The sequence below is a fragment of the Rhinatrema bivittatum genome, chromosome 4 (assembly GCF_901001135.1).
Source record: "Rhinatrema bivittatum chromosome 4, aRhiBiv1.1, whole genome shotgun sequence".
Lineage (NCBI taxonomy): Eukaryota > Metazoa > Chordata > Amphibia > Gymnophiona > Rhinatrematidae > Rhinatrema > Rhinatrema bivittatum.
Genome location: NC_042618.1, coordinates 382,618,071 through 382,644,242, shown reverse-complemented (window position 1 = coordinate 382,644,242; position 26,172 = coordinate 382,618,071). Strand labels below are relative to the sequence as shown.

At 44.3% G+C, this 26,172-nt stretch overlaps 1 protein-coding gene across 1 annotated transcript in view; it reads left to right on the top strand.

Moving 5' to 3' along the window:
* Nucleotides 1–26,172, top strand: part of DNAH12 (dynein axonemal heavy chain 12) — a 1,160,754-nt gene that overhangs the window by 149,533 nt on the left and 985,049 nt on the right. The window contains 1 exon segment of the mRNA XM_029600929.1: nucleotides 1,510–1,698. Coding sequence (XP_029456789.1) covers nucleotides 1,510–1,698 — 189 coding nt within the window.

The following is a 26,172-nucleotide window of genomic DNA, read 5'->3' as shown; positions in this document are numbered from 1 at the left end:
ATTTTGATCTTTGCATAATAAAAAGGCTCACCCCCACATCCTCCTCACCCACCCACAGGGAAGCTATGAGGTGCTGGCCCATCTTCCTCCCCATTCCACCCATACCTTGTTTTTTAATTGCCAGGAGTGAAAGAGTTGATTTGTACAATGCAGCTAGAAGAGACTGCAGTGTACAAATCAACTCCTTTTTATCACTTATAAGGTCTAAAATTATTTAATGATGTCAATTTTACAATAAATAGCTTTGAATGTATCTGTAACAACACCCCCCCCCCCCACAACCTCACGCCACTTCCCAAAAACTCACCCGAATCAAAGTGCACCCTTACAATGGTCCATATATAGAGTATCAGGCTGAGCCTTATAAAGAGTCTCTCTCTCTCTCTCTCTGTCTCTCTGTCTCTCTCTGTCTCTCTCTCTCTTTCTCTCTTTCTCTTTCTCTCTCTCTCTCTCTCTCTCCGCCCCCCCCCCCCCCCATGGCAAATTAGGGGTTATGTGCTGGGGTGCCAGGAGTAGGTCAGAGGGTCCCTCACTCCTGGCAGTTAAAAAAAAAAAAAAAAAAAAGGTATCAAGGGGGAGAGGCCAGCACTCATAGCTTCCCGGTGGGTGGGGTGAGCTTATCTTTTTATTATGCAAAGATCAAAATAGGGGGCCCAGCCTGCAATGCTGGTACTTCTCTACATTGTAAACAAGTTTGGGGGTTACCACAGTATTGCCCGACAAGGCATTTGTATTAGGTTTTGGAAGAAGGCAAGGGATTGGCCCGCTGAACCTTTTCATTTTTTTATTATGATAGCGCTTCTTAGCCAGATATCTTTAATAGACATCTGGTTAAGTACACGTTATCCAGCCACCAAAGGCTGGATAACTTTAGACCTACTCAGAAGCAAGTTTAAAGTTATCTGGCTAACTTAACTGAATATATGGGATATTTGGCTAAATTAGCTGGATAACCTCTCCCCAGAATGCCTCTTTTTTATCTGGCTAAAGTATAGCTGGATAACTACTTATGCAGCTATAATTTAGCTACATAAGTCACTGAATATGCCTATTTTGCTATTTAGATGAATACATTTTGAATTATCCGTCTAAATGGCTTTGAAAATAGACCTTGCTATGTTTACCCTCATTATATACTCTCATTTTTAAGTTAGGATAATTTAATTAGGGCTGGGAACAATTATTTTGTGATAGAACCCACCACTATAGGGATTATTGATTAGCATTGTATCAATCGCTTTTTCAGATTTTGAAAAGAACTGCTGGCCATCTGTAAACAGTGCTCCCTGCAACTGTTTGCATGCACACAAGTCATAAAACAAGCACACTCAGGAAAATATAGCACACACAAGAAAAGAAAATAGAATGGTGTTTGAAAGAACACTTGGCTCAAATTTCTACACTATATCGCACATGAGAACTTTTTTGCGCACACAGCCCCTCCAAAATTAGAGAGACATTGTAATATTTATAAAATTTTGTTTTCCCTTGTTCACTTGTAACATTTAGCTAAAGGAGCTATTGAGAAAAACTGTAGAATCTTATGTGAAGCTTTTCAACCCTGAAGATATTCAACAGCTGCCACTGTTTAAGATGGAATTGACTTTTGATGATGAAAAAATGGATTTTTACCCTAGTTTCCAAGATGTAGAGGACGTTGTTCTTTTTGTAGTGAATCGAATAACAGGATCATTACAGGTAATCTTTAATTCAGTTTTGAAATGTATATTTGAAACTAGTTCATGTGGTAATTGTTTTTGATTTATACTTAAAAACTATTTCATTGTTTATGGTATTTTATCTTTAGTAAAATTGCTTGGCATTCTGTATAATGAACTGATATTTTTGATATAAGTTAAGAATGCAATTTGTGTATTGTTTGTTCATTATGGGGTAGATTTTCAAAGGGTTATGCGCATTATCCCAGGACAAGCAGGATGCTAGTCCTCACATATGCGTGACATCAGTAATGGAGCCCTATGTACGGAAAAACTTCCCTCAAAGTTTCTATGAAACTTTGACTGGCACCAGCGTGCCTACTGAGCATGCCCAGCATGCCATGATATTCCCTGCCACAGGGGTCTCCCTTCAGTTTTCTTTTTTCCGCGGAGCCGTTAGCCTCGCGGTTAATCTGGAGTCCTGTGGTGATTTTCACCACTCACAAAACTTTAGAAAAGTTCAGGAAAAACTTTCCACCGCAAGGGTCTCCCTTCCGTTCCATCGCGGTTTCAGTTTTTTCCCCAAGTTTTCGTCGGTTCTATACCATTTTTTTCCCCTCACATTGCCATCGACGGCTGTCAGGCAAAAATGGCCTCTGGTTTTAAAAAATGCCCGAATTGTGCGAGAAATATGTCCATTACGGACCCGCACCAAGAATGTGTTCTTTGCCTCGGCGAAAAACACGACGTAAAGTTTTGTTCTTTATGTGCCGGAATGACATCGAAGGGACGTCGGCTCCGGATGGAGAAGATGGAGCACCTCTTCAAAATTCAACTGCTCCCAACAACTTCGACGTCAGCCCAGTCATCGCTGTCGGGATCGATACGGCAAGTTGTGCTGAAACGACGACTTCCAGGTGAGGCCGGAGACGCTTCTACTCCCTCCCCCTTGCCATCATCGAAGGCGTCCACCTCCGGCAGCGAAAAACATAAGGAGAAGCATCGGCATCGACATCGACGCCAGCACGCCATCGAGCCGGTGCCCGCTGAGCCATCGAAGGATGTGGCCTCCTCCGCTAAGAAAGCTCGGATGAGCGCGGAGGCTCTGTGGCCTACGGTACCAGGGCGATCCCCACCGACATCGGTGCCGGGCACCATACCTCCTCAGGGCCCTGAGGAGGTATCAGTATCGCCATCGTCGCCTCCCCCCATAGCTGCTCTGATACCATCAGCTATGCGGGCGGAACTTGACGTGTACATCCGTCAAGCAGTGCAACAAGCGCTCCTCAATGCGGTACCATGCCAACCATCGACACCGATGTCGCCATCGACACCAGCTCCGATGCCTTCCGATCCTTCGCCATCGATGCCGATACTACCATCGATTCCACCGGAATGGCCATCGATTCCACAGCCGATGCCCGCGATGCCTCGCCCGATGTCTTCACCGATTCCACCGGTGACTCCATCGGTGCCATCATCAGACTTCACAGTTCTTCAACCACTGATGACTAAATTGGACACTCTACTCGATGCTTTATCGAAGAAGCCCAGAGACATCCAAGAAGAACCTATTCCAGGACCCTCAGGAGTTCCCAGGCCTCATCAGCCTCGTTCTCCCTTACTTCCACCGATGCCCAGAGAGCCACCGCTGGTGCCAGTTACACCACAGCCACTGAGGTCACCAAGAGAGACAGGCACAGACACAGAGATGGAATACTCCTCAGAAGAAGACCTACTGTCTGAACCATCTCCTCCTGAGGACCGTAGGAAGTCTCCTCCGGAAGATTTATCTTTCTCAAACTTTGTGAAGGACATGGCGGACACCATCCCTTTCCAGTTGCATGCAGAGGTGGATGCCAGACAAAAGACACTGGAGGTCCTACAATTTGTAGATCCTCCCAAGGAGATTTTGGCAGTGCCGGTACATGAGGTATTACAAGAACTCATGTACCGAATATGGGAACACCCAGGTTCACTGACAGCGGTCAATAAGAGGTCAGACGCCACCTACTTAGTCCAATCAATACCTGGATTTAAAAAGACCCAGCTACCTCACCAGTCAGTGGTCGTAGAGTCGGCCCAGAAAAAGGCTAAAAGATTGAAGTCTCATGCCTCTACACCACCTGGGAAGGACAACAGATTCATGGACAACTTGGGCCGAAAAGTTTTCCAAGGTTCTATATTGGTATCTCTGATTGCATCTTACCAACTCTTTATGAACCAATACCAAAGAAATCTTTGGAAACAAGTCCAGGACCTGGTACTCACACTTCCTGATCAATATCAGGAACCATTCCATCAACTGGTGCATAAAGGCCTAGAGGCAGGCAAACATGAAGTCAGAGCTACCTACGACAGTTTTGAAACTGCAGCACGTCTCTCAGCTTCAGGAATAACAGCACGTAGATGGGCCTGGCTTAAGGCATCCGATCTCCGGCCGGAAGTGCAGGAAAGACTAGCAGACCTTATCTGTTTGGGGGATAACCTGTTTGGCGACAAGGTTAAAGAAGCGGTTGCGACTATTAAAGATCATACTGAGACACTTAAGCAACTTTCCTTACTGCCTCAGGAGCCTCAACCCCCGGTCAGAAGACCTCCTAGAAGGGATATAAGGCGCCCTTACTACCACCAACGCCGCTACTATCCCCCATCAAACCGGGCAAGACCATCTCGCCCAGCTCAGCGTCCACAGGCTAGGCAAAGGCCGGCAAGGCCTCAACCTCCTCCTCAAACTGCCTCAACAACAGGTTTTTGAAAGAAAATCAGAGAGCAGCAGCCAACCCACTCCCACACCTACCGGTAGGAGGTCGTGTAACCTTTTTCCATCACACCTGGACCTCCATAACCACAGACCAAGGGTACTTTCCATAACAGCTCACGGTTACCGATTGGATTTTCTCACTGTACCAAAAGAATCTCCACCACTCTCATCTTGGACAGTGAACCAACATTCCAAAATTCTGCAAGCAAAATTATCCACCCTTCTGAGAGCCAGGGCCATAGAACCAGTCCCCAGGCCTCAGCAGGGCAGAGGATTCTACTCCTGCTATTTCCTCATTCCAAAGAAAACCGGAGGCCTTCGTCCCATCCTAGACCTCAGAAATCTCAACAAATTTCTCAAAAAAGAAAAATTCAGGATGGTGTCGTTAGGCACCGTGCTACCTCTCCTTCAAAGAGGGGATTGGCTCTGTTCTCTGGATCTTCAAGACGCCTACGCTCACATTCCCATCTTTCCTCCACATCGCCAGTACTTGAGATTCCTGGTCAAAGGTCAACATTTTCAATACCGAGTGCTACCATTCGGCCTAGCCTCAGCACCTCGAGTATTCACAAAGTGTCTGGCAGTAGCGGTAGCACATCTTCACAAAAAAAAGGTGCATGTATTCCCTTATCTGGACGATTGGCTCATCAGGAGTCAGACACAAGAAGGAGCTCTCAAATCCCTCAAGCTCACAGTCAACTTGCTTCACTCCTTGGGATTTCTCATCAACTACCAGAAATCCCAATTCACACTATCTCACCTGTTACAATTCATAGGTGCAGATCTAAACACCACCATAGCAAAGGCTTTTCTTCCAAGAGACCGTGCTCAAACACTCGTTCTCCTGGCACACTTTCTCTCCGAAATCAATCTCAAGTTACAGCTCATCAGTGCCTCACCCTACTCGGTCACATGGTCTCCATAGTTCACATCACTCCCATGGCCAGATTTACCATGCGACTAATGCAATGGACACTCAAATATCAGTGGATTCAAGCCATTTAACCATTGTCCACTCGCATTCAGATAACGCAGGAACTGCATTCCTCTCTCCTCTGGTGGACATCAATGAACAATTTGCTCAAAGGTCTCCCCTTCCAGCAACCAGTTCCACAAGTAACATTAACTACAGATGCGTCCACCTTAGCCTGGGGAGCACACATTGGTCATCTCAAGACCCAAGGGACGTGGAAAAAGGCCAAAGCCTCCTTTCAAATAAACTTCCTAGAGCTTCGAGCTATACGTTATGCGCTGCATGCGTTCAAGGACTGCCTCTCACACAAGACTGTGCTGATTCAAACAGACAACACAATAGCCATGTGGTACATCAACAAACAAGGGGGAACAGGTTCCTTACTCCTTTGCCAAGAAGCAGCTCAGATTTGGGACTGGGCCCTAACACACTCCATTCTTCTACGAGCCACTTACCTGGCAGGCATCCGCAACATAATAGCCGATCGCCTCAGTCGTCAGTTCCAACCACACGAGTGATCCTTGGATCCAGTGACAGCAACCAAGATCTTTCAGTGCTGGGGTCAACCAACAATAGATCTTTGCGTCCCATCTGAACTACAAAGTGAACAATTACTGCTCCCTGCTACGACAGGAGAACAGCCTACCAAGGGACGCCTTTGCTCGCCATTGGAACTCAGGCCTGTTATATGCGTATCCACCGATACCACTCATAACCAAAACTCTAGTGAAGCTACAACAGGACAAAGGGACCATGATACTCATAGCCCCATACTGGCCTTGGCAGGTATGGTTTCCCACACTGCTAGACCTCTCAGTCAAGGATCCAATTCGCCTGGGAGTAGCTCCCAATCTCATAACTCAGGATCAGGGTCGGTTGTGCCATCCCAACCTTCAATCCCTATCCCTGACAGCATGGATGTTGAAAGCTTGATCTTACAACCACTCAACCTTCCAACCACTATATCTCAAGTGCTGATAGCTTCACGTAAACCTTCCACTAGAAAGAATTATTCCTACAAATGGAAACGGTTTACTTTGTGGTGCACTCAGAAATCTGTAGATCCTTTCACTTGCCCCACTACCTCACTACTAGATTACCTATACCATCTTTCAGACTCTGGTCTTAGGACTTCATCTGTAAGAGTACATTTGAGTGCAATCTCAGCTTACCATAACAAGCTGGGAGACACACCTATCGCTACACAGCCTCTCGTCAGTAAATTTATGAAAAGTTTAACTCATCTTAAACCTCCAGTTCATTCCCCAAGTATACAATGGGACCTGAACGTAGTATTAACCAGGCTCATGCGTTCCCCATTCGAACCCATAGACACCTGTGACATTAAATTTCTTATATGGAAAACTGTATTCCTCATAGCCATTACGTCAGCTGGAAGAGTCAGTGAACATATCTACGCCTGCGCGCATGTTATAAAATCTGGCCCTATCTGTTCCTTGGTATGTGTCACAAAGCAAGTTTTCACTTATGTAGTACATTTTTTGATGAGATTTATTTGAAAATGTTAGACAATATTCTTATACAAGTTGGGTTCCCAATTTTGCAATCTTGTAGCTGCAATAAGGGCTGCCAAATCTGATTCTATTTCTGGAATTGCCTGGCTCCTGCAGAGAGGTTTTAGGGGATGGGCAGGATGTGCATGTATGTTTGTAAGAGAGAAGGGATTAGCATGTGGAGGGACAGGAGAGAGAGGAGGATTGGCACTGGGGTTGTGTGTGTATAAAATAAAGGGGGTGTGCACCAGGAGTGTGTGTGAGAAAGGAGATCTTCTCCAGGTGGGAGATGAAGTGAGAATGGGACCTGCTCTAGGTAGGGAGGGGATGTGAAAAAGGAGATCTTCCCTTCCTTACTGTCCCCCTAAATCTCTAATCCTTCTTCCTGTCACTCCCATTGTCATTTACTCCTCTCTATTCCCTCATCTCTGATCTTACCTTCCTCTCCTCCCCATCTCTGAATCTTCCTCCCATCTATGCTTCTCTCTTCCCCCCTCTCTTCCCCAATATCCCTACTCCTTATCTCTCTTTTCTAGGGGTGTGAATCGTGTGATCGATCATCTTAACGATCGATTTTGGCTGGGGGGGGGAGGGAAATCGTATCGTCGTGTTTTTTTTTTTTTTTTTTAAATCGTTAAAAATCATAAATCGGGGGAGGGCGGGAAAACCAGCACACCAAAAAAACCCTAAAACCCACCCCGAACCTTTAAAAAAAATCCCCCACCCTCCTGAACCCCCCCCAAAATGTTTTAAATTACCTGGGGTCCAGTGGGGGGGTCCCGGCGCGATCTCCCTCTCTCTGGCCACGACTGCATTAAGAGAAATGGCGCCGGTGGCCCTTTGCCCTTATCATGTGACAGGGCAAAGGTAGCGCCGGCGCCATTTTGAAGATTGGCAATACGGCCCACGTGCAGGAGGTCGCTCCCGGACCCCTGCTGGACTTTTGGCAAGTCTTGTGGGGGTCAGGAGGCCCCCCAAGCTGGCCAAAAGTCCCTGGGGGTCCAGTGGGGGTCTGGGGGCGATCTGCACGCGTGACGTCGGGAGCCAGGAACCAAAATGGTGCCGGCGCTACCTTTGCCCTGTCACATAAGGGCAAAGGGCCACCGGCGCCATTTCTCAACGCAGCCGTGGCCAGAGAGCTGGAGATCGCGTCAGGACCCCCCCACTGGACCCCAGGTAATTTAAAACATTTTGGGGGGAGGGGTTCGGGAGGGTGGGGGATTTGTTTTAAAGGTTCGGGGTGGGTTTTAGGGTTTTTTTGGTGTGCCAGTTTTCCCGCGCCCTATTTAACGATACAATACAAATGCCCCCGACAATAAATCGGGGGCATTTGTATTGTATCGTGCACTCTAACGATTTTGGACGATTTTAAAATTATCTGACAATAATTTTAATTGTTCAAAAACGATTCACATCCCTACTCTTTTCCATTATCTCTAAGATCCCATCCACATGCCTATCTCCCTTCCCAATCCTCCTCCTCCCTTTCTTGCACTGGTCAATAAGATGCCTTTTCTGCCACCCAAACATCTTCAAAAACAAAGGGGAGGAAAATTCTCATTACTGTATGTAAAAAAAGGACATTTTACCTGTGGAAATGAGGAGTTTGAAAATTTCTCATTGTTTGGAGTGTTATTTCCATTGGAAAAATTTACCTACAGAGGAAGCAGGTGCAAATCTCTCTGGGGGCTAATTTTCAAAACGTTTTACACATGTAAATTCACTTTACCTATGTAAATTGGCTTTTGAAAATTGCTACAATATATGCCACTCTATTAACCATAGGTTATAGACATGTAAGTTAATTTTACATGCGTAAATGGCTTTTGAAAATTTGCTATTGTAGTATATAACATTTATACGTGTAACTCCTTTGAAAATTAGCTCCTCTGTGTAATTTTACCAGGGAAAATAAGACAAAACTACAAAAAGCAAGTAATTGGTACAAACCCTGCAGGTAAAAGAAATACCTGTGAAGTTTGCATCAATATGGGCAGTTTGATTATTGCCCCCAAAATATTAAATTATCCAGACACATAAAAGGTGAATAACAACATTATTATTATTATAAAGTACTATAAAATTTGCATATCTATGAGGATTTATGCAAATGTATCACATAATTTCAAAGACATTGTTGCAAAATTTTGTGTTGCCCAAAAATCTAACCCTGAGCTACAGCTGTAACCTGGGGACAATGAGGTACATATTGAGAAAGTTTGTCCAGCTACATTAGGGACTTAAACCATAGTTTTTACATTTATCAGTGCAGTGAATGGCTTTGACTTATCCCGATAAGTTTTTAGTTAGATAAAACTTACCCTGATAATTCAGGGCATTTCAGGGTAAGACAAATTTAGAGCTAGATTTACTATGCTGCGATATAGCAATAATGTGCGTTAAACAGTGTTTTTCACATGATATAGCATATCGCAGAAATATTGCATGATATTTGCATTATCACTTGTTTTTTAAAAACATATTCCACCCTTATTAAATTAGTTGCTTTGCATGTAGTTGCATGAATAAAATTTCCTAATGTATGCAAAGCAGCTAATTAACTGCAAATAAAATAATATGGCAGCCTTTGAAAAATTCAACCACGTTATTTTATCACATTTCAGGGAGGAATAATTTTTTCTGGAGATATTGGGATACTAAAGTGCATCCTGATGTCCCTGAGAAGCCTGCTAAACATACAGGCTTCCAAATAACTATACCCTTGCCCCTCAAACGGGCCGATACAGTAAAAATCATGGGAGAGCCTGTGCGCCCGCTCTTCCGGCGTGCGCACAGGCTACTCTCCTGTGCATGTGATTCAGTAAGTAAATTTATTCAAATTAGGGCACGTGGTAAAAAGAGGCGCTATGGACACTACCAAGTCCCTAGCGCCTCTTTTTGGACAGGAGCGGCGGCTGTCAGCGAGTTTGACAGCCAACGCTCAATTTTGCCGGCGTCAGTTCTCAAACCCGCTGACAGCCACGGGTTCGGAAACCGGACGCCGGCAAAATTGAGCGTCCGGTTTTCAAGCTGTGGGCCCATTTAAAATTTTTTTTTTTATTTTTAACTTTTGGGACCTCCGTCTGAATATCGCCATGATATTAAGTCGGAGGGTGCACAGAAAAGCAGTCGGGGCATCACCGGGGCTGACTCCGCGAAGACGCCGCGGACGATGAAAAGGTAAGGGCCTTTTCGCGTCCTATTTCGCGCCCAATAGCTATACCTTCTATTGTGGCGCTATTGGGTGCGAAACCGGCTAGTGCAGGACCGCCCCCCTAAGGACCTTATTTTCCAAGGCTGTCGCAGGCTTGTGCTAACAGCGCAAGCCTGCGATAGCTAGCGAAAGTAGTGCACGCCTGCGCTACCTACATCGGGGCGGAGTTGGCCCCGGAAGCAGATGATTTGTCTCCATTTTTGTCTCCATTTTGTCTCCATTTTTGTCTCCATTTTTCATTGAGCTGAAAAAATCACTTTATGATGCACTTTCCATTTTATAAGTAGCCGATTCTTCAGCAATATAAAATAGCTGTCAATTCTCTATACTTAGCCGACGAATGGATACAGTATCTGGTTGATTAGCGTGTGTCTTGCCATTTAGTCCTGCTGGTTACTGTTTGATTTTTTGCTCTTTTCAGTCAGACCACAGATTGTTAACTTGTTTAAATGACGTGCTACTTTGTTTCACATAGAGACAACATAAAGTGATTTTTTCACTCAATGAAAAATGTTCACCTGATATATGGAGACAAATAATCTGCTATAGAATGAATAGGTACCGTTAATGTTTTTATAGCTTTTACTTTTATTACAAATAAATTGCACCAACTTACTTTTTAATTGGTAGCACCTTTTTATTTTATGCATGAATTTATATGTGAACATATATTATTGCTTGTGGTTTTATTCACATATATATTAATTATTTAAAAAGATTTTATGGACCACGGTTGAATAACACATTGGGCCTCATCTTCCAATGCTAGCGCACGCTTGTGCTAGCAGTGCAGTCTTGTGTTATCAGCGCAAGCGTGCGCTAGTGATATGGGGCAGAGTCAGCCCCGGAAGAGGAGGAGTCGGGGCGTCACCAGGGCCGACTCTGTAAAGAAGGCGCGGACAGCAAAAAGGTAAGGAGCATTTTCGCGTCCTATTTCGTGCCCAATAGCGCCACCTTTCATGGTGGCGCTACTGGGTGCAAAACCGGCAGTGATTGCTGCCGGCTAGCACAGGACCCCCCCCCCCCCCCCCCGGTTTCGACCCCCCCGCCCCCCATTAGTGTGATTTTCTAAAGTATCGCAGGCCTGCGATACTTTAGAAATTGAGGCCCATTGTTTGTTTTGACTATGTTTTTGTGATTAAGTTTGTCATTTTTTTAAAAAAAAATTTTTATATCTGGTTTTTCCTCATTTTATATAATTTTATATAATTTTATATGATTTAATTATGTATGTATGATGTTTATGTTCTGTATTTGTATTTACACGTTTCTATATATGTTTATTTTGTTAGCCCCTGAAGCAGCTCTATGAGCAAAACTCGACCTGAGTCGGGCTTTTATTACCTTCTGTGATCAATAAATAACTCCTGGTGTTTATTTATTTATTTATTTAAAACTTTTCTATACTGTCATTAAGTAAGGTACCATCACAACGGTTTACAATAAGGCACAAACATTAATGTTAGAAAAAATAATGAAATCTATCCACTAAACAGGTGCCAACAATTTACGGTAACATAGGCCTAGATTTATCAAAATGCGGTAAGTACCGCATGCGATAGCAAAAGGGGCGTGTTTTATGCTAATGTAGTATTTATCGCATTTTGCGATAATTACCTATGCAAAGAGATAAGTTAGTGCACATTGCGATACCACTTCATATTCTGCGATACATGCCAAACCTGATGTATGTCCTGCATTCAACCACTGGGGGACCCGTTTTTCAATGAGAGAGAGAGAGAGAGAGAGAGAGAGAGAGAGAGAGAGAGAGAGAGAGAGAGAGAGAGAGAGAGAGAGAGAGAGAGAGACTGGCCATAATAGCATGTCCCATGCATAGGTATTTGTATCCCTAGGATAGGCCCACCTAGTAACTCGAGGTGGGGATTAGGTAAGAGTGTAGGGGGTTAGGGGCCGCTTTCACATTGTACATGAGACGTATGAACAGAACAGTGGTCTCTTGTGAAGATTAGCTGGCCTTCGGAGTGAGGAAACTCACTCCAAGATGAGATTTGGGCAAGGGTCTCTCAACCTAGCTTGATGTGAGTCCATCAAGACACATCGCAAATGGAGATAAACCCTTTCCGCATAGTCATGGCCGCTAACGCATTTCAAAAAGGTGTAGCTAAAACTCTGCGTTATGGCTGTGCGATACTCTTCGCAGGGAGCCTAACCCAGCCCACACTCCTCCCATTTTTGGAATTTACATCGCACCATACGATATGGTGCAATCGCATGCGGTAAACACGTTTTCGCATGCGTTAAAGGCCTATCACATGCGAAAATGCCTTACCGCATTTTGAAAAATGACCCCCATAGTTTGTTATAATTACTCATAGGTGGGTGTGATACATCATGTCCATTATTTTTAGTGACAGATTAAAATAGAGAATTTATATATCTTATTCTTTGGAAGTGAATGAAAAATATATAAAAATAAAAAATAAAAACACATACCCATGTAGCTTGGGTAGTGTGTGTGGGTGTTCTGCAGATTGCCTCCCATTTTCCTTGTGTTCTACTCTACTTTCTCTATGTTGTACACTTGTTTAAATAACCATGTTTTTAAATTTTTTCTGAAGGTTTTGATGTCTCTTTGTAAGCGGATCTCGACAGGCATGGAGTTCCATAGCATAGGTCCTGCTAAGGAAAACGCTCTTTCCCTTACTTGGGTTAGCCTAGCTGTTTTAATTGAGGGGATGGTCAGTAAAGCTTTATTTGCTGATCTCAGGTTTCTGTGAGGGACGTGTCCGCAGAGGGCTGTGTTGAGCCATTCAGCTTTTTCATTATGTATTAATTTATGTATGGTACATAGGGTTTTGTATTGTATTCTTTGCTCGATGGGTAACCAGTGTAATTCAGTTAGGGTTTCAGTGATATGGTCTTTTTCTTTTGGTTGCAACTCCACCGCAGGGCAAACAGGAAGTATTGATCAGTAATTGGTAGCCGAGGATGTCACCCAAAAACCAGGTAAAAAGGAGAATTCCTGGTGGCTTGTCTAAGATGATTATTATGGCAGATCTCTGCCCATGGAAACAGCAGGGACCAGTTATCCTGTCGTTGGTTTACATAACAGCGTAGAAAGGTTTTAAAGGACTGATTAGTCTGTTCTGCCAGACCATTGGTCTGGGGATGGTAATCTAAGGTAAAGTCAAGTTTTATCTCAAAGTTTTTGCATAGGTTCTTCTAATATCGAGCTGTGAATTGTACCCCTCTATCTGAGAGGATGTGTTGAGGCAGTCCATGAATTCGGAATATGTATTGAACAAAACGCTGGGCTAGTTTTGAAGCCGAGGGTAAACCAGGAAGAGGGATTAAATGTGCCATTCTAGAAAACCTGTCTACTAAGACCCAGATGGTGTTATTCCCTTCAGAGAGAGGCAGATCCGTGATAAAATCAGTAGCAATGTGAGTCCAAGATTTATCAGGTATAGGTAAGGGTTGAAGTAGGCCCCAAGGTTTGATCCGAGGAATCTTGTGCACAGTGCAAGTAGAACAGGACTCAACAAATCTTTTGGTATCTTGTGGCCAATGTGGCCACCAATAATGGTGGTCCAGGAGGTCCTTGGTGCGACGGAGCCCCGGATTGCCTGCTAGGTGAGACTCATGGGCTCAGTGTAAAACCTTTTCTCTCAAATGCTTGGGGACCACGGTTTTCCCAGGAGGAATAGAAAAGGTAGCAGCAGTCATAATTTGGGCAGGGTCGATTATGTACTGAAGTGGATCTGGAGTGTCATTGGGCAAAAAGCTCCTTGAAAGTGCATCTACTCTCAAATTTTTCTTGGCTGGACAAAAAAGAAACTTGAAATTAAATCAGCTGAAGAACAGAGCCCAGTGGGCTTCTCGTGGATTCAATTGTTGTGCACATGTGAGATATGCCAAATATTTATGGTCTGTATAGATGGTAATGGTGTGTTTTGCGCCTTCCTATAGGTGCCGCCATTCCTCTAGCGCCAATTTAATGGCCAGAAGTTCCTTATCTCCAATGGCATAATTCTTCTTGGCTGCTGAAAAGTTTTTGAAAAGTAAGCACAAGTGACAAAATCCTTGTCCTGCAGCTGCTGTAAAAGGATGGCTCCGACACCCAGGGCGGAGGCATCTACCTCCCAAAAAAATGGTTTTGTAGGATCTGGACGTTGCAAACATGGGTCCTTTATGAATCTTTCCTTGGCTTGAACGGCCTCTAAACCCCAGTTGCGGACATCTGCCCCTTTTCTAGTCATGGCCATGAGAGGTGCCACTAAAATTGAGTAAACAATACATAGGGAATCTTTAAAACAATCTTCTCTATTTTTCAATAGTACATACACAAAAGAGAAATATGATAATCATATAATAACAACTGTATAATGTAATACAACAAATATTTATTAGTAAATCAACCATGTAAACATCAACAACCTTAAAAATATCAATTACCAATCACTCACCATTCATACACATTAAAAAACACTCCACTAATGACACAATATGTTTCTTACAATATATCACATCAAAGTGCAAATGCAATATTTCACAAATTTTCAATTCAGAAACACTTCTCTTCATAGAATTTCCAATATATTTGAATACAAGTGTTTATTACATATTTTTTATAATCTCCAATAATTTTGTAATAAGAGTGGCGCTAATCTTATGCGCTCACACTGCGCTGTTCACACAATATCCACCGCTTCTTGATTTTTACCCGGGGAATGAACCCTCAACTCCATTTACATTCATATAGTCCAACAACGGATCCTTGTTTCACCCACAGCTGGGCTTCATCAGGGACATGTTTATAATCAATGCAGGATATCACCTACATCCAACAAATAAAATATAACATATAAGTATATCTTCTGCTTAAACAATTATATGAACCATTACTTTTTTCTATATAACCACCCCCTTACCTTTACCTGTTACAACACTGAAAATCTCAATTCAAATGGTGCATAATCAACCAAGCTTTTATATTGATTGTAATTGCAGCATCTAAAAGACCAAACATATAAGGATCAAAAGAATTTAACTATACCGAGCCAACCTCACCCAAAATTTTACAATAACATTTACCAGGGACACCACCGATTCTTACCTCCAAAAGAGCTCAACGCTTTCCTCCAACGGACCACTCTCGGGTGTCAACCAAAACGTAATGACGTAAAACCCCCCGCCTCAACTCTTATATCCTCATTCATTATCGCCCTTCCTATATTCCACCCAATCACCGTACAGCACCTTCACACTTTTTCAAACTGATTACAAAAACGCATCCCATTCAATGGGTCCGTTGAGGCCCCTAGGGGCCACCGTATCCCAACGAAAAATGAATCGCTGTTCTAACCGACGTAAAACAGTGGATAAGTTACCACCTGATGTTAACTTAATCTCCTTCAACACAAAAAAACGTCAAGTCATCTATAGTGTGGGACTTTGTGACCAATGTTCCACTAACGGAGCGTTTAACTTACCAGCGGCAATATGACTTCTATGTTCAATTATGCGTGATCTCACTTTCCTGCATGTTTGACCAATGTATATTAAATTGCAAGGACATGTAATTGCATAAATCACACGTCTGGAATCACAGGAAAAATGTCCCAATAATATATATGGGACTTTTAAACATGTATGATGAAATTCAGTAATCCTTAATACATGGTTACATACTGAACATGTTCCACAACACTCTTGACCAAATGCCCTCTCATCTTGCAATTTAAACCCCACGGTTTTTCAAATAATTTCCCAAATTCTGACGTTTCTTGATAGCAAACACAGGCTTTTCACCAAACACCGAAATTGATGACAACATTTATTTATTTATTTATTTAAGGGTTTTTATATACCGCAGTACGTAAAGAAATACATCACCGCGGTTTACATTTAACAATAACTTAGCAACATCTGCCAATGAGTCAAAATACTCTGTTTAATAACAGATGTTCGCGAGGAGAATGGTATAGAACAAACCACTCTTGACAATTTAGTTTTTTGATTTTGAATAAGAAGATTATCTCTATTTACATAGAGTGCTCTCTTATAAGCTTTTTTAACAATTGAGGGTTTGTAACCCCAGGAAATAAAACGATCTGTTTTGGAGGAGCAGATTAATGATTTACAGGAACAATTGGACACATATACTAGTGATACTAAGAAATTAAAAATCAGTAAATTTCAGAGGGACGAGAAGGATTACTCTACCGGATACGTATACCCTTGGATGCAGGTGCATAGAAAGGTGCGCAGATCAAAAGGTGATTTTTCATCATCTGATGAATCTAATGATGAATCAGATAATTCTAAAAAACAACAGAAAGATACGCGACAAGTACGATTTAAAGATGATGAATTGAGAGAAACATCAGATAAGGGTAAACGTTCTGATTTTTTAGATCAGCGTCATCGAGGTCAAAAGACCTTAAGAGACTCTTGGTTTCAGAAGGGCAAGACCAACAATGTAGGGTACAATCTCCGCAAATAAATGTTGCAAAACATTTGGGTACTGAGGGATTGGCAACCCATTCCCCAGTATTTAATTTATCCTCTAAAACACTTTCTACAGCTATGATTCAAGTCCTTAATAAAGATTTTTCGTTTATCCCTACGTGTAAACATGATGCAATGCAAACTCGTATTGAACTTAAACAATTCTTTCGACGTTTGCATTTGCGAGAATTTTTTTCAAATATACAAAATGACTCATTGACCAATGAGGGAGAAGATTCGGGTAGCAGAGAGATGTTGTATAAACCTTCAAATTGGATTCCTCCCACCCCTCCCAGTCCGCTTTTACATGCATTTCAATTATTAATATGGAAGGATTTGGAGACAATAGAACAAACCAGAGAATTTGTCTCTTACAATTTGACTAAATTGGAATGGGATGCTATACAACTTTTGAGAGCTGATCAATCTATAGTTGTGACATCAGCAGATAAGGGAGGAGGAGTGGTGGTTATGAACCGCATAGATTATAATTGTGAGGTTATGAGACAATTGAATGATAATCAATATTATGTTCAGATAGAGGAAGAATGGGTTTTGTCAATGGACTCTCGTAGTAATGAAATACTTGAGTTAGCTATTAGAAATAATGTCATCTCTCAAAAAGAATGTCGCTACCTGTATGTAGCATTTCCCAAAATTGCACATTTCTATATCTTGCCAAAGATTCATAAGACGCTGGTCAATCCTCCTGGAAGACCTATAGTGGCAAGTATTGGGACAAGTTTAGAACCCTTAGCTAAACTCATTGATACATATTTACAAGAATATGTGGTGAAAATCACTTCATATATTAAAGATTCAACTGATTTAATTAATAAAATATCTGTATTGTCTGCACCATCTGAGAATCGGGTATTGGTTACCGCGGATATTACTTCATTATATACGAATATCCCTCAAATGGAAACATTTAAAGTGGTAAAAAATGTATTGATGCAATCTAATATTTCTGCAAATAGGTTACAATTTCTTTTACAAATTACAGAAATTGTGTTAACTTGTAATATCTTTAGTTTTGACACCAAAATGTATTTGCAGACTAAGGGGCGGATTTTCAGAGCCCTGCTCGCCTAAATCCGCCCAAATCCGGGCGGATTTAGGCAAGCAGGGCCCTGCGCGCCAGTGAGCCTATTTTACATAGGCCTACCGGCGCGCGCAGAGCCCCGGGACTCGCGTAAGTCCCGGGGTTCTCCGAGGGGGGCGTGTCGGGGGCGTGTCATGGGCGGGCCCGGTCGTCGCGGCGTTTAGGGGGCATGTCCGCAGCATTTTGGGGGCGGGTACGGGGGCGTGGCTACGGCCCGGGGCGATCCAGGGGCGTGGCCGCGCCCTCCGTACCCGCCCCCAGGTCGCGTCCCGGCGCGCAAGAGGCCCGCTGGCGCGCGGGGATTTACGCCTCCCGGAGGGAGGCGTAAATCCCCCGACAAAGGTAAGGGGGGGGCATAGACAGGGCCGGGTGGGTGGGTTAGGTAGGGGAAGGGAGGGGAAGGTGAGGGGAGGGCAAAAGGAAGTTCCCTCCGAGGCTGCTCCGATTTCAGAGCGGCCTCGGAGGGAACGGGGGTAGGCTGCGCGGCTCGGCGCGCGCCGGCTATACAAAATCAATAGCCTTGCGCGCGCCGATCCAGGTTTTTAGCAGATACGCGCGGCTCCGCGCATATCTACTAAAATCCAGCTTACTTTTGCTTGCGCCTGATGCACCAGCAAAAGTAGGCCAATTCGCGCTATTTGAAAATCTACCCCTAAGGGAATACCAATGGGTTCTCCGGTAGCACCCAGTACAGCATGTTTATATGTGTCCCTTTTTGAAGAGAAAATGGTATATCGATCTCATTGGTTTTCTAAGGTGGTAATCTGGAAGCGTTTTATTGACGATGTGTTCTTTGTATGGCAGGGGTCTATTGAAGATCTACAATTGTTTTTAGATGATCTAAATACATTTGATCCCAACTTGCAATTTTCTTAAACCTGGGATGTGCAGAAAATTAATTTTTTGGACATGAATGTACAGTTACAAGATAATAAATTAATTACAACTGTATATCGTAAAACTACAGATAGAAACACTTTGCTTCATTTTGAGAGTTTTCATCCTAGGCAGTTACGGGAAAATATACCCATTGGACAATTCTTGAGATATAGAAGATTGTGTACATCGCTTAAGGAATTTAAGAAACAATCTGTTCATTTAGGGGCGGATTTTCAGAGTCCTGCGCGCCGGTAAGCCTATTTTACATAGGCCTACCGGCGCGCGCAGAGCCCCGGGACTCGCGTAAGTCCCGGGGTTCTCCGAGGGGGGAATGTCGGGGGCGTGTCGGGGGCGGGCCCGGTCGTTGCGGCGTTTAGGGGGCGTGTCGGCAGCATTTTGGGGGCAGGTACGGGGGCGTGGCTATGTCCCGGGGCGGTCCGGGGGTGTGGCCGCGCCCTCCGTACCCGCCCCCAGGTCGCGTCCCGGCGCGCAAGAGGCCCGCTGGCGCGCGGGGATTTACGCCTCCCGGAGGGAGGCGTAAATCCCCCGACAAAGGTAAGGGGGGGGGCATAGACAGGGCCGGGTGGGTGGGTTAGGTAGGGGAAGGGAGGGGAAGGTGAGGGGAGGGCAAAAGGAAGTTCCCTCTGAGGCCGCTCCGATTTCGGAGCGGCCTCGGAGGGAATGGGGGTAGGCTGCGCGGCTCGGCGCGCGCCGGCTATACAAAATCAATAGCCTTGCGCGCGCCGATCCAGGTTTTTAGCAGATACGCGCGGCTCCGCGCGTATCTACTAAAATCCAGCTTACTTTTGCTTGCGCCTGATGCGCCAGCAAAAGTAGGCCAATTCGCGCTATTTGAAAATCTACCCCTTAACAGATTGTTTTATTTCCCGGGGTTACAAACCCTCAATTGTTAAAAAAGCTTATAAGAGAGCACTCTATGCAAATAAAGATAATCTTCTTATTCAAAATCAAAAAACTAAATTGTCAAGAGTGGTTTGTTCTATACCATACTCCTCGAGAACATCTGTTATTAAACAGAGTATTTTGACTCATTGGCAGATGTTGTCATCAATTTCGGTGTTTGGTGAAAAGCCTGTGTTTGCTATCAAGAAACGTCAGAATTTGGGAAATTATTTGAAAAACCGTGGGGTTAAATTGCAAGATGAGAGGGCATTTGGTCAAGAGTGTTGTGGAACATGTTCAGTATGTAACCATGTATTAAGGATTACTGAATTTCATCATACATGTTTAAAAGTCCCATATATATTATTGGGACATTTTTCCTGTGATTCCAGAGGTGTGATTTATGCAATTACATGTCCTTGCAATTTAATATACATTGGTCAAACATGCAGGAAAGTGAGATCACGCATAATTGAACATAGAAGTCATATTGCCGCTGGTAAGTTAAACGCTCCGTTAGTGGAACATTGGTCACAAAAGTCCCACACTATAGATGACTTGACGTTTTTTGTGTTGAAGGAGATTAAGTTAACATCAGGTGGTGACTTATCCACTGTTTTACGTCGGTTAGAACAGCGATTCATTTTTCGTTGGGATACGGTGGCCCCTAGGGGCCTCAACGGACCCATTGAATGGGATGCGTTTTTGTAATCAGTTTGAAAAAGTGTGAAGGTGCTGTACGGTGATTGGGTGGAATATAGGAAGGGCGATAATGAATGAGGATATATAAGAGTTGAGGCGGGGGTTTTACGTCATTACGTTTTGGTTGACACCCGAGAGTGGTCCGTTGGAGGAAAGCGTTTGAGCTCTTTTGGAGGTAAGAATCGGTGGTGTCCCTGGTAAATGTTATTGTAAAATTTGGGTGAGGTTGGCTCGGTATAGTTAAATTCTTTTGATCCTTTATATGTTTGGTCTTTTAGATGCTGCAATTACAATCAATATAAAAGCTTGGTTGATTATACACCATTTGAATTGAGATTTTCAGTGTTGTAACAGGTAAAGGTAAGGGGGTGGTTATATAGAAAAAAGTAATGGTTCATATAATTGTTTAAGCAGAAGATATACTTATATGTTATATTTTATTTGTTGGATGTAGGTGATATCCTGCATTGATTATAAACATGTCCCTGATGAAGCCCAGCTGTGGGTGAAACAAGGATCCGTTGTTGGACTATATGAATGTAAATGGAGTTGAGGGTTCATTCCCCGGGTAAAAATCAAGAAGCGGTGGATATTGTGTGAACAGCGCAGTGTGAGCGCATAAGATTAGCGCCACTCTTATTACAAAATTATTGGAGATTATAAAAAATATGTAATAAACACTTGTATTCAAATATATTGGAAATTCTATGAAGAGAAGTGTTTCTGAATTGAAAATTTGTGAAATATTGCATTTGCACTTTGATGTGATATATTGTAAGAAACATATTGTGTCATTAGTGGAGTGTTTTTTAATGTGTATGAATGGTGAGTGATTGGTAATTGATATTTTTAAGGTTGTTGATGTTTACATGGTTGATTTACTAATAAATATTTGTTGTATTACATTATACAGTTATTATATGATTATCATATTTCTCTTTTGTGTATGTACTAAAATTGAGTAACCAGGAATAAATTGTCGGTAATATTTGAAAATCCCAGGAATCTTTGTAGGTCTTTCAATCCCACTGGTTGTGGCCAGTCTAGAATTACCTTAAGCTTTTCAGGATCCATTCATAGGCCATCCTGAAAATGATGTCATCTAAGAAGGGGAGTTCTGTCTTATGAAACATTCATTTCTCTAATTTTGCAAATAACTTATTTTCTCTGAGACATTGGAGGACTTGTCTGACATGGAAAATGTGGTGGTCCAAGGATCTGGAGAATATAAGAATGTCATCTAAGTAAACTAGGACCTGAGAATAAAGAAGGTCTCGAAAAATAACATTGATCATAGTCTGAAAAACTGCCGGAGCATTACAGAGTCCAAAAGGTACAACCAAATATTCATAGTGCCCATCACGTGTATTCAAAGCTGTTTTCCATTCATTCCCTTCTCAAATTTGAATGAGGTTGTAGGCTCCTCGAAGATCTAATTTTGTAAAAATGTTGGTACCTTTGAGCCGATCAAACAATTCCGTGATAAGAGGAATTGGATATCAATTTTTTTTGAGTAATAACGTTTAGTCCATGATAATCAATACATGGTCACAGAGACCCTTCTTTCTTTTTAACAAAAAAGAACCCAGCCCCTGCTGGAGATGAGGATGGTCTAATAAAGACCCGAGCTAGATTTTCTTGAATGTATTGATTCATTGCCTCTGTCTCGGGTTCTGAAAGAATGTAAACCCTTCCACGGGGAGGAGTTTTCCCTGGAAGGAGGTCAATAGTGCAATCATAGTCACGATTAGGAGGCAGTCTCTCAGCCTGCTGTTTGCTGAAAACATCCATGAAATCTGCGTATTGATAAGGCTGTCCGGATAAGGTAGATTTCATGCAGACAAGATTACCGGAGGGGAGTTTTATAGAAGACAAACAATTTTCATGACATTCTGAACTCCAGCTGGCTAGTTGCAAGGTCTCCCAGTCTATTCTGGGTTGGTGCAGTCTCAACCAAGGCAGGCCCAAAATAACTTGATTGACTGAGGAGGGTAGTACATAAAAATGGATAGTCTCATGATGCAGGATTCCAGTAGTCATGATAATGGGTTCCGTTATGCGTGAGATTCTGTCGTTAAGAGGTTGTCCAGAGACTGAGGAAATGATGAGGCACCCTTAGTTGTTCAGTGGGAATTTGGAAATGTTGAACTAGTTTTTTTTCAATAAAGTTCCCAGCAGCACCTGTATCCAGGAAGACCTGTAAATTAATTGGTTTCTGGGCAAGAGAAAGAGTAATAGGAATTAATATCTGTTGAGAGGAAGTTGCTGGACCCAGGGAAGCCTCTCCCACCCGTCCTAGGTCTGGGAGTTTCCCGACTTCAGGGGACAGATTTTAGCGTAGTGTCCAGAACCAGCACAGTAGAGACATAAATTCTGTTGCCTTCGTCGCTGTCATTCTTCCACAGAAATTCAAAATCAGTCGATTTGCATAGGCTCCTCAGTGGAACCAGAAGTATTCTGGGGTTTGGGAGAGATGAGTGGTCGTTGAAAGGAGAGTGCTAAGCATACTGGATGCCGAAAAGTGCTCGTTTCTCGAGCCCGCTCTTGGAAGCAGAGATCCAAACGGATTGCGAGTCTGATTAAATCTTCCAGAAATTCTGGTGGATCTTGGCCAGCTAGTTTGTCCCTTATTTTATCCGAACTGCCCTGACGAAAGATGGCGGTAAGGCTCTCTTCACCCCATCTTAGTTCTGCGGCAAGGGTACGAAATTGGACAGCATACTCTCCCACAGTCCTTGCCCCTTGACGAATTTGAAGCATTTCTGATGCCGCCGAAGCAGAGCACCCAGGTTCATCAAAAACCAAGCAAAAATCTTTGAGGAATTGATCTAAATCTTTCAGCAGCTGATTGCCACGCTCCCTCAGCGGAGAGGCCCATGCCAAGGCTGAACCCTCCAAGAGGGAAAGGATGAAGGTAACTTTGGTCTTGTCAGTGGGAAATAATGGAACTTGCAAGGAAAAGTGCATCTTGCACTGGTTAATGAATTCATGACAGAGCTTTGGATCTCCATTAAAATGTCAGTGTGTGTGTGTGTGTGTGTGGGGGTGACTGCCTCTGGGGGCCGGAGGAACTGTGGGAGATGGAGGAGGTGCTACTGCTAAAGCGTCCATATGAGCTGCCAATCTCTCTAGAACTCCCGTATCTTGATCCAGCACCCCCTGTTGTTGCTGGACTTGTGTGGCTGGTCCTGGGATGGCCTGCAGAGCTGTTAGATCTACCGGGTCCATGGCCTCAGCTAACTGTTAAGAAATGTGGACCCTAGTGGTAGCGCAGACGTCTTACCTGACTCAGCTCAGGTAGGAGGCGTCCTGGAATCCCGAGATAGTCTAGGCGTCCCAGCTCGAGGGGATCTAGACAACGGAATCCAAAGGCAGTCCAAGTAGTGAGTCAGGCAGCAGACAAGGGTAATCCAGAGGCAGTTCAGGTAGCAAAGCAGGCGGCAGACAAGGGTAATCCAGAGGCAGTCCAGGTAGCGAGGCAGGCGGCAGACAAGGGTAATCCAGAGGCAGTCCAGATAGTGAGGCAGGTGGCAGGCAAGGGTAATCCAGAGGCAGTCCAGGTAGTGAGGCAGGCGGCAGACAAGGGTAATCCAGAGGCAGTCCAGGTAGCGAGGCAGGTGGCAGGCAATGAGGAACCAGAAGCAAACCAAGTCAGAGGCAAGACAACAAACTCCAAAAGACAGCACCAGCACAAGCAAGCCTGTAGCTGAGGCAATGAACTTGTGCTGGGCTATCAGTTTAAATACTGATCTTTTCCTGTGCTAGGGCGGGGGTTGCGGGGAGGGACACCTATGAAAGGGGAGGACAAGGTCGCGTCGGCTTGCACAATGCGTCGCGGTGCAGGACCGCACCGGGAACGGCCCCAATCGTGATGGATGGTCGACGGCAGCGTGGGGGCATAGGTTCGTCTTCTAACAGACAACTGGGCTCGCCTGCCAAAACAGACATAGGAGGTGGAAAGTCTTTCGAATTCGGCAGGAAGATGGGGATGTCCTTGCAACTCCTCTCACCTCTGGAAGCTCCCCAGCGGTGCACTGCTCTACTGGCCGATTTAAAGGGTCAACGGTTGCTCCTAGATGACATCACCCACCGCTCTTCCAGGTGGGCTTGATGAAGACAACCGGGCTCGCCTGCCCAAACAGACACAGCAGATGGAAAGACCTTCGAATTTGGCAGGAAGATGGGGAGGTCCCTGCAACTCCTTTCCCCTCCGGAAGATCCCCCCTTGATACAGTTTTTAATTGTTTGATCAAGATTACATCAAGAGGATGTCAAGCCGGGTTCATCCTTTTAATTATACTCTCAATCTTAGTTGAGGCAACTAAGTCAAAGGCAGACCATGAATTAACAGATGTCTTATGCAATGAGGTATATTAAGGAGAGAGAGTGAACTATAAAGGAACTCATTATTATTTATTTAAGTTTTTTAGATACTGCACCCTAAAAACAATGTTGATCAGAGTGGTTTACAATATAACATTCACAATATTAGATAATAAAACTACTTAGGACAATTAAAACAATAAAATCATCAAAAAATATATCAACTTAAAATATATATCCTTTAGTACAGCCATCAATCAGGGCGTGCCACGGAGGTGGGATCCGCCCTTGGCCCTATATGAGGCCAGGCGGTCTGCGCGCGCGTGCCTAGGGGCAGGGCCAACGCGAGCCCCGCCATGAGGCCTGGACAGGAGACTGAGCATGGGGGAGCTGGGGAAGCCACGAAGCAACTGCGGCAGGAGAGCCTGGAGCTCATAGATGGGAGAGAGAGGTGAGCAGACCCGGCCGCGGAGCAGACGCGGTCAGGAGGCACAACATTACCCCCCTTCTAGGCCTCCCCCTTACCGGCCTGGGCTTGTCAGGATGGGACCTGTGGAACTCCGCGAGGAGGTCTTTGTCATAAATGTGGTGGGAGGGCTCCCAGGAGTTCTCTTCCAGACCGAAGCCCTCCCACGACAGGAGGTATTCCCAATGACCTCTTCTGTGCCGGATGACCAGAACCTCCTTTATCTGGAGGACGTCCTCAGGTTCAGCGGTGAGCTAGGAAGGAGCAGGAGACCTTAGAGAAGGCCAGTTTAAGACCAATGGTTTCAGCAAAGAAACATGGAATGTGTTGTGGATTCCCATAGATATGGGAAGCTGCAGCTGGTATGTGATGGCACCTATATAATTGGAAATGGTCCAATGAAATTGGGGGCCAATCGTGAGGGCAGACGTAACTTAATATGTCTTGTGCTGAGCCAAACTTTCTGGCTTGGCCGGAACAGAGGTGCAGTGCGACGGTGAGTTTCAGTGAAGCGTTTGGCTTTCTCGGCGGCCTGACCCAGTCTCTCATTGACCTGATTCCATAAACAGCGTATCATCTGTGCCGTGGACTGGGCTACAGGAGATGGTACAAAAAGTGGCACTGGTAGAGGCAGGTGTGGCTGGTGACCGAATACTACTGAGACGGGAGAGACGTCGGTGGCAGAGGCGACTTGGGTATTGTGGGATAACTCAGCCCATGGCAAGAGGTCGGCCCAGTTGTCCTGCTGATCATTGATGTACGATCTTAGGAAAGTCTTCAGAGAGCAGTTTATCCTCTCAGCCTGACCATTCAATTGAGGGTGGTAGGCCGAAGTTAGATTCAGAGTGATATCAAATTTTCTAGAGAGACTTCCAGTACTTGGCAGCGAATTGTGGCCCACCTTCGGAAACGACCTCTTTGGGTAATCCATGTAAGCAGAAAACATTATTCAGAAAGGGGCAGATTTTATAATCTGCGCACGCGCGGGGTACATTTGTGTGTGCTACCCGGTGCGAACAAATGTACACCTGATTTTATAACACGTGCGCGCTGCCATGCGCATGTTATAAAATACGGGGTTGGTACACGCAAGGGGGTGCACTCTTGTGCACCTTGCACGCGCCGAGCCCTGGGAAGCCCCGATGGCTTTCCCCGTTTCCTCCGAGGCCGCTCCGAAATCCGTTCCCTCTGAACCCTACC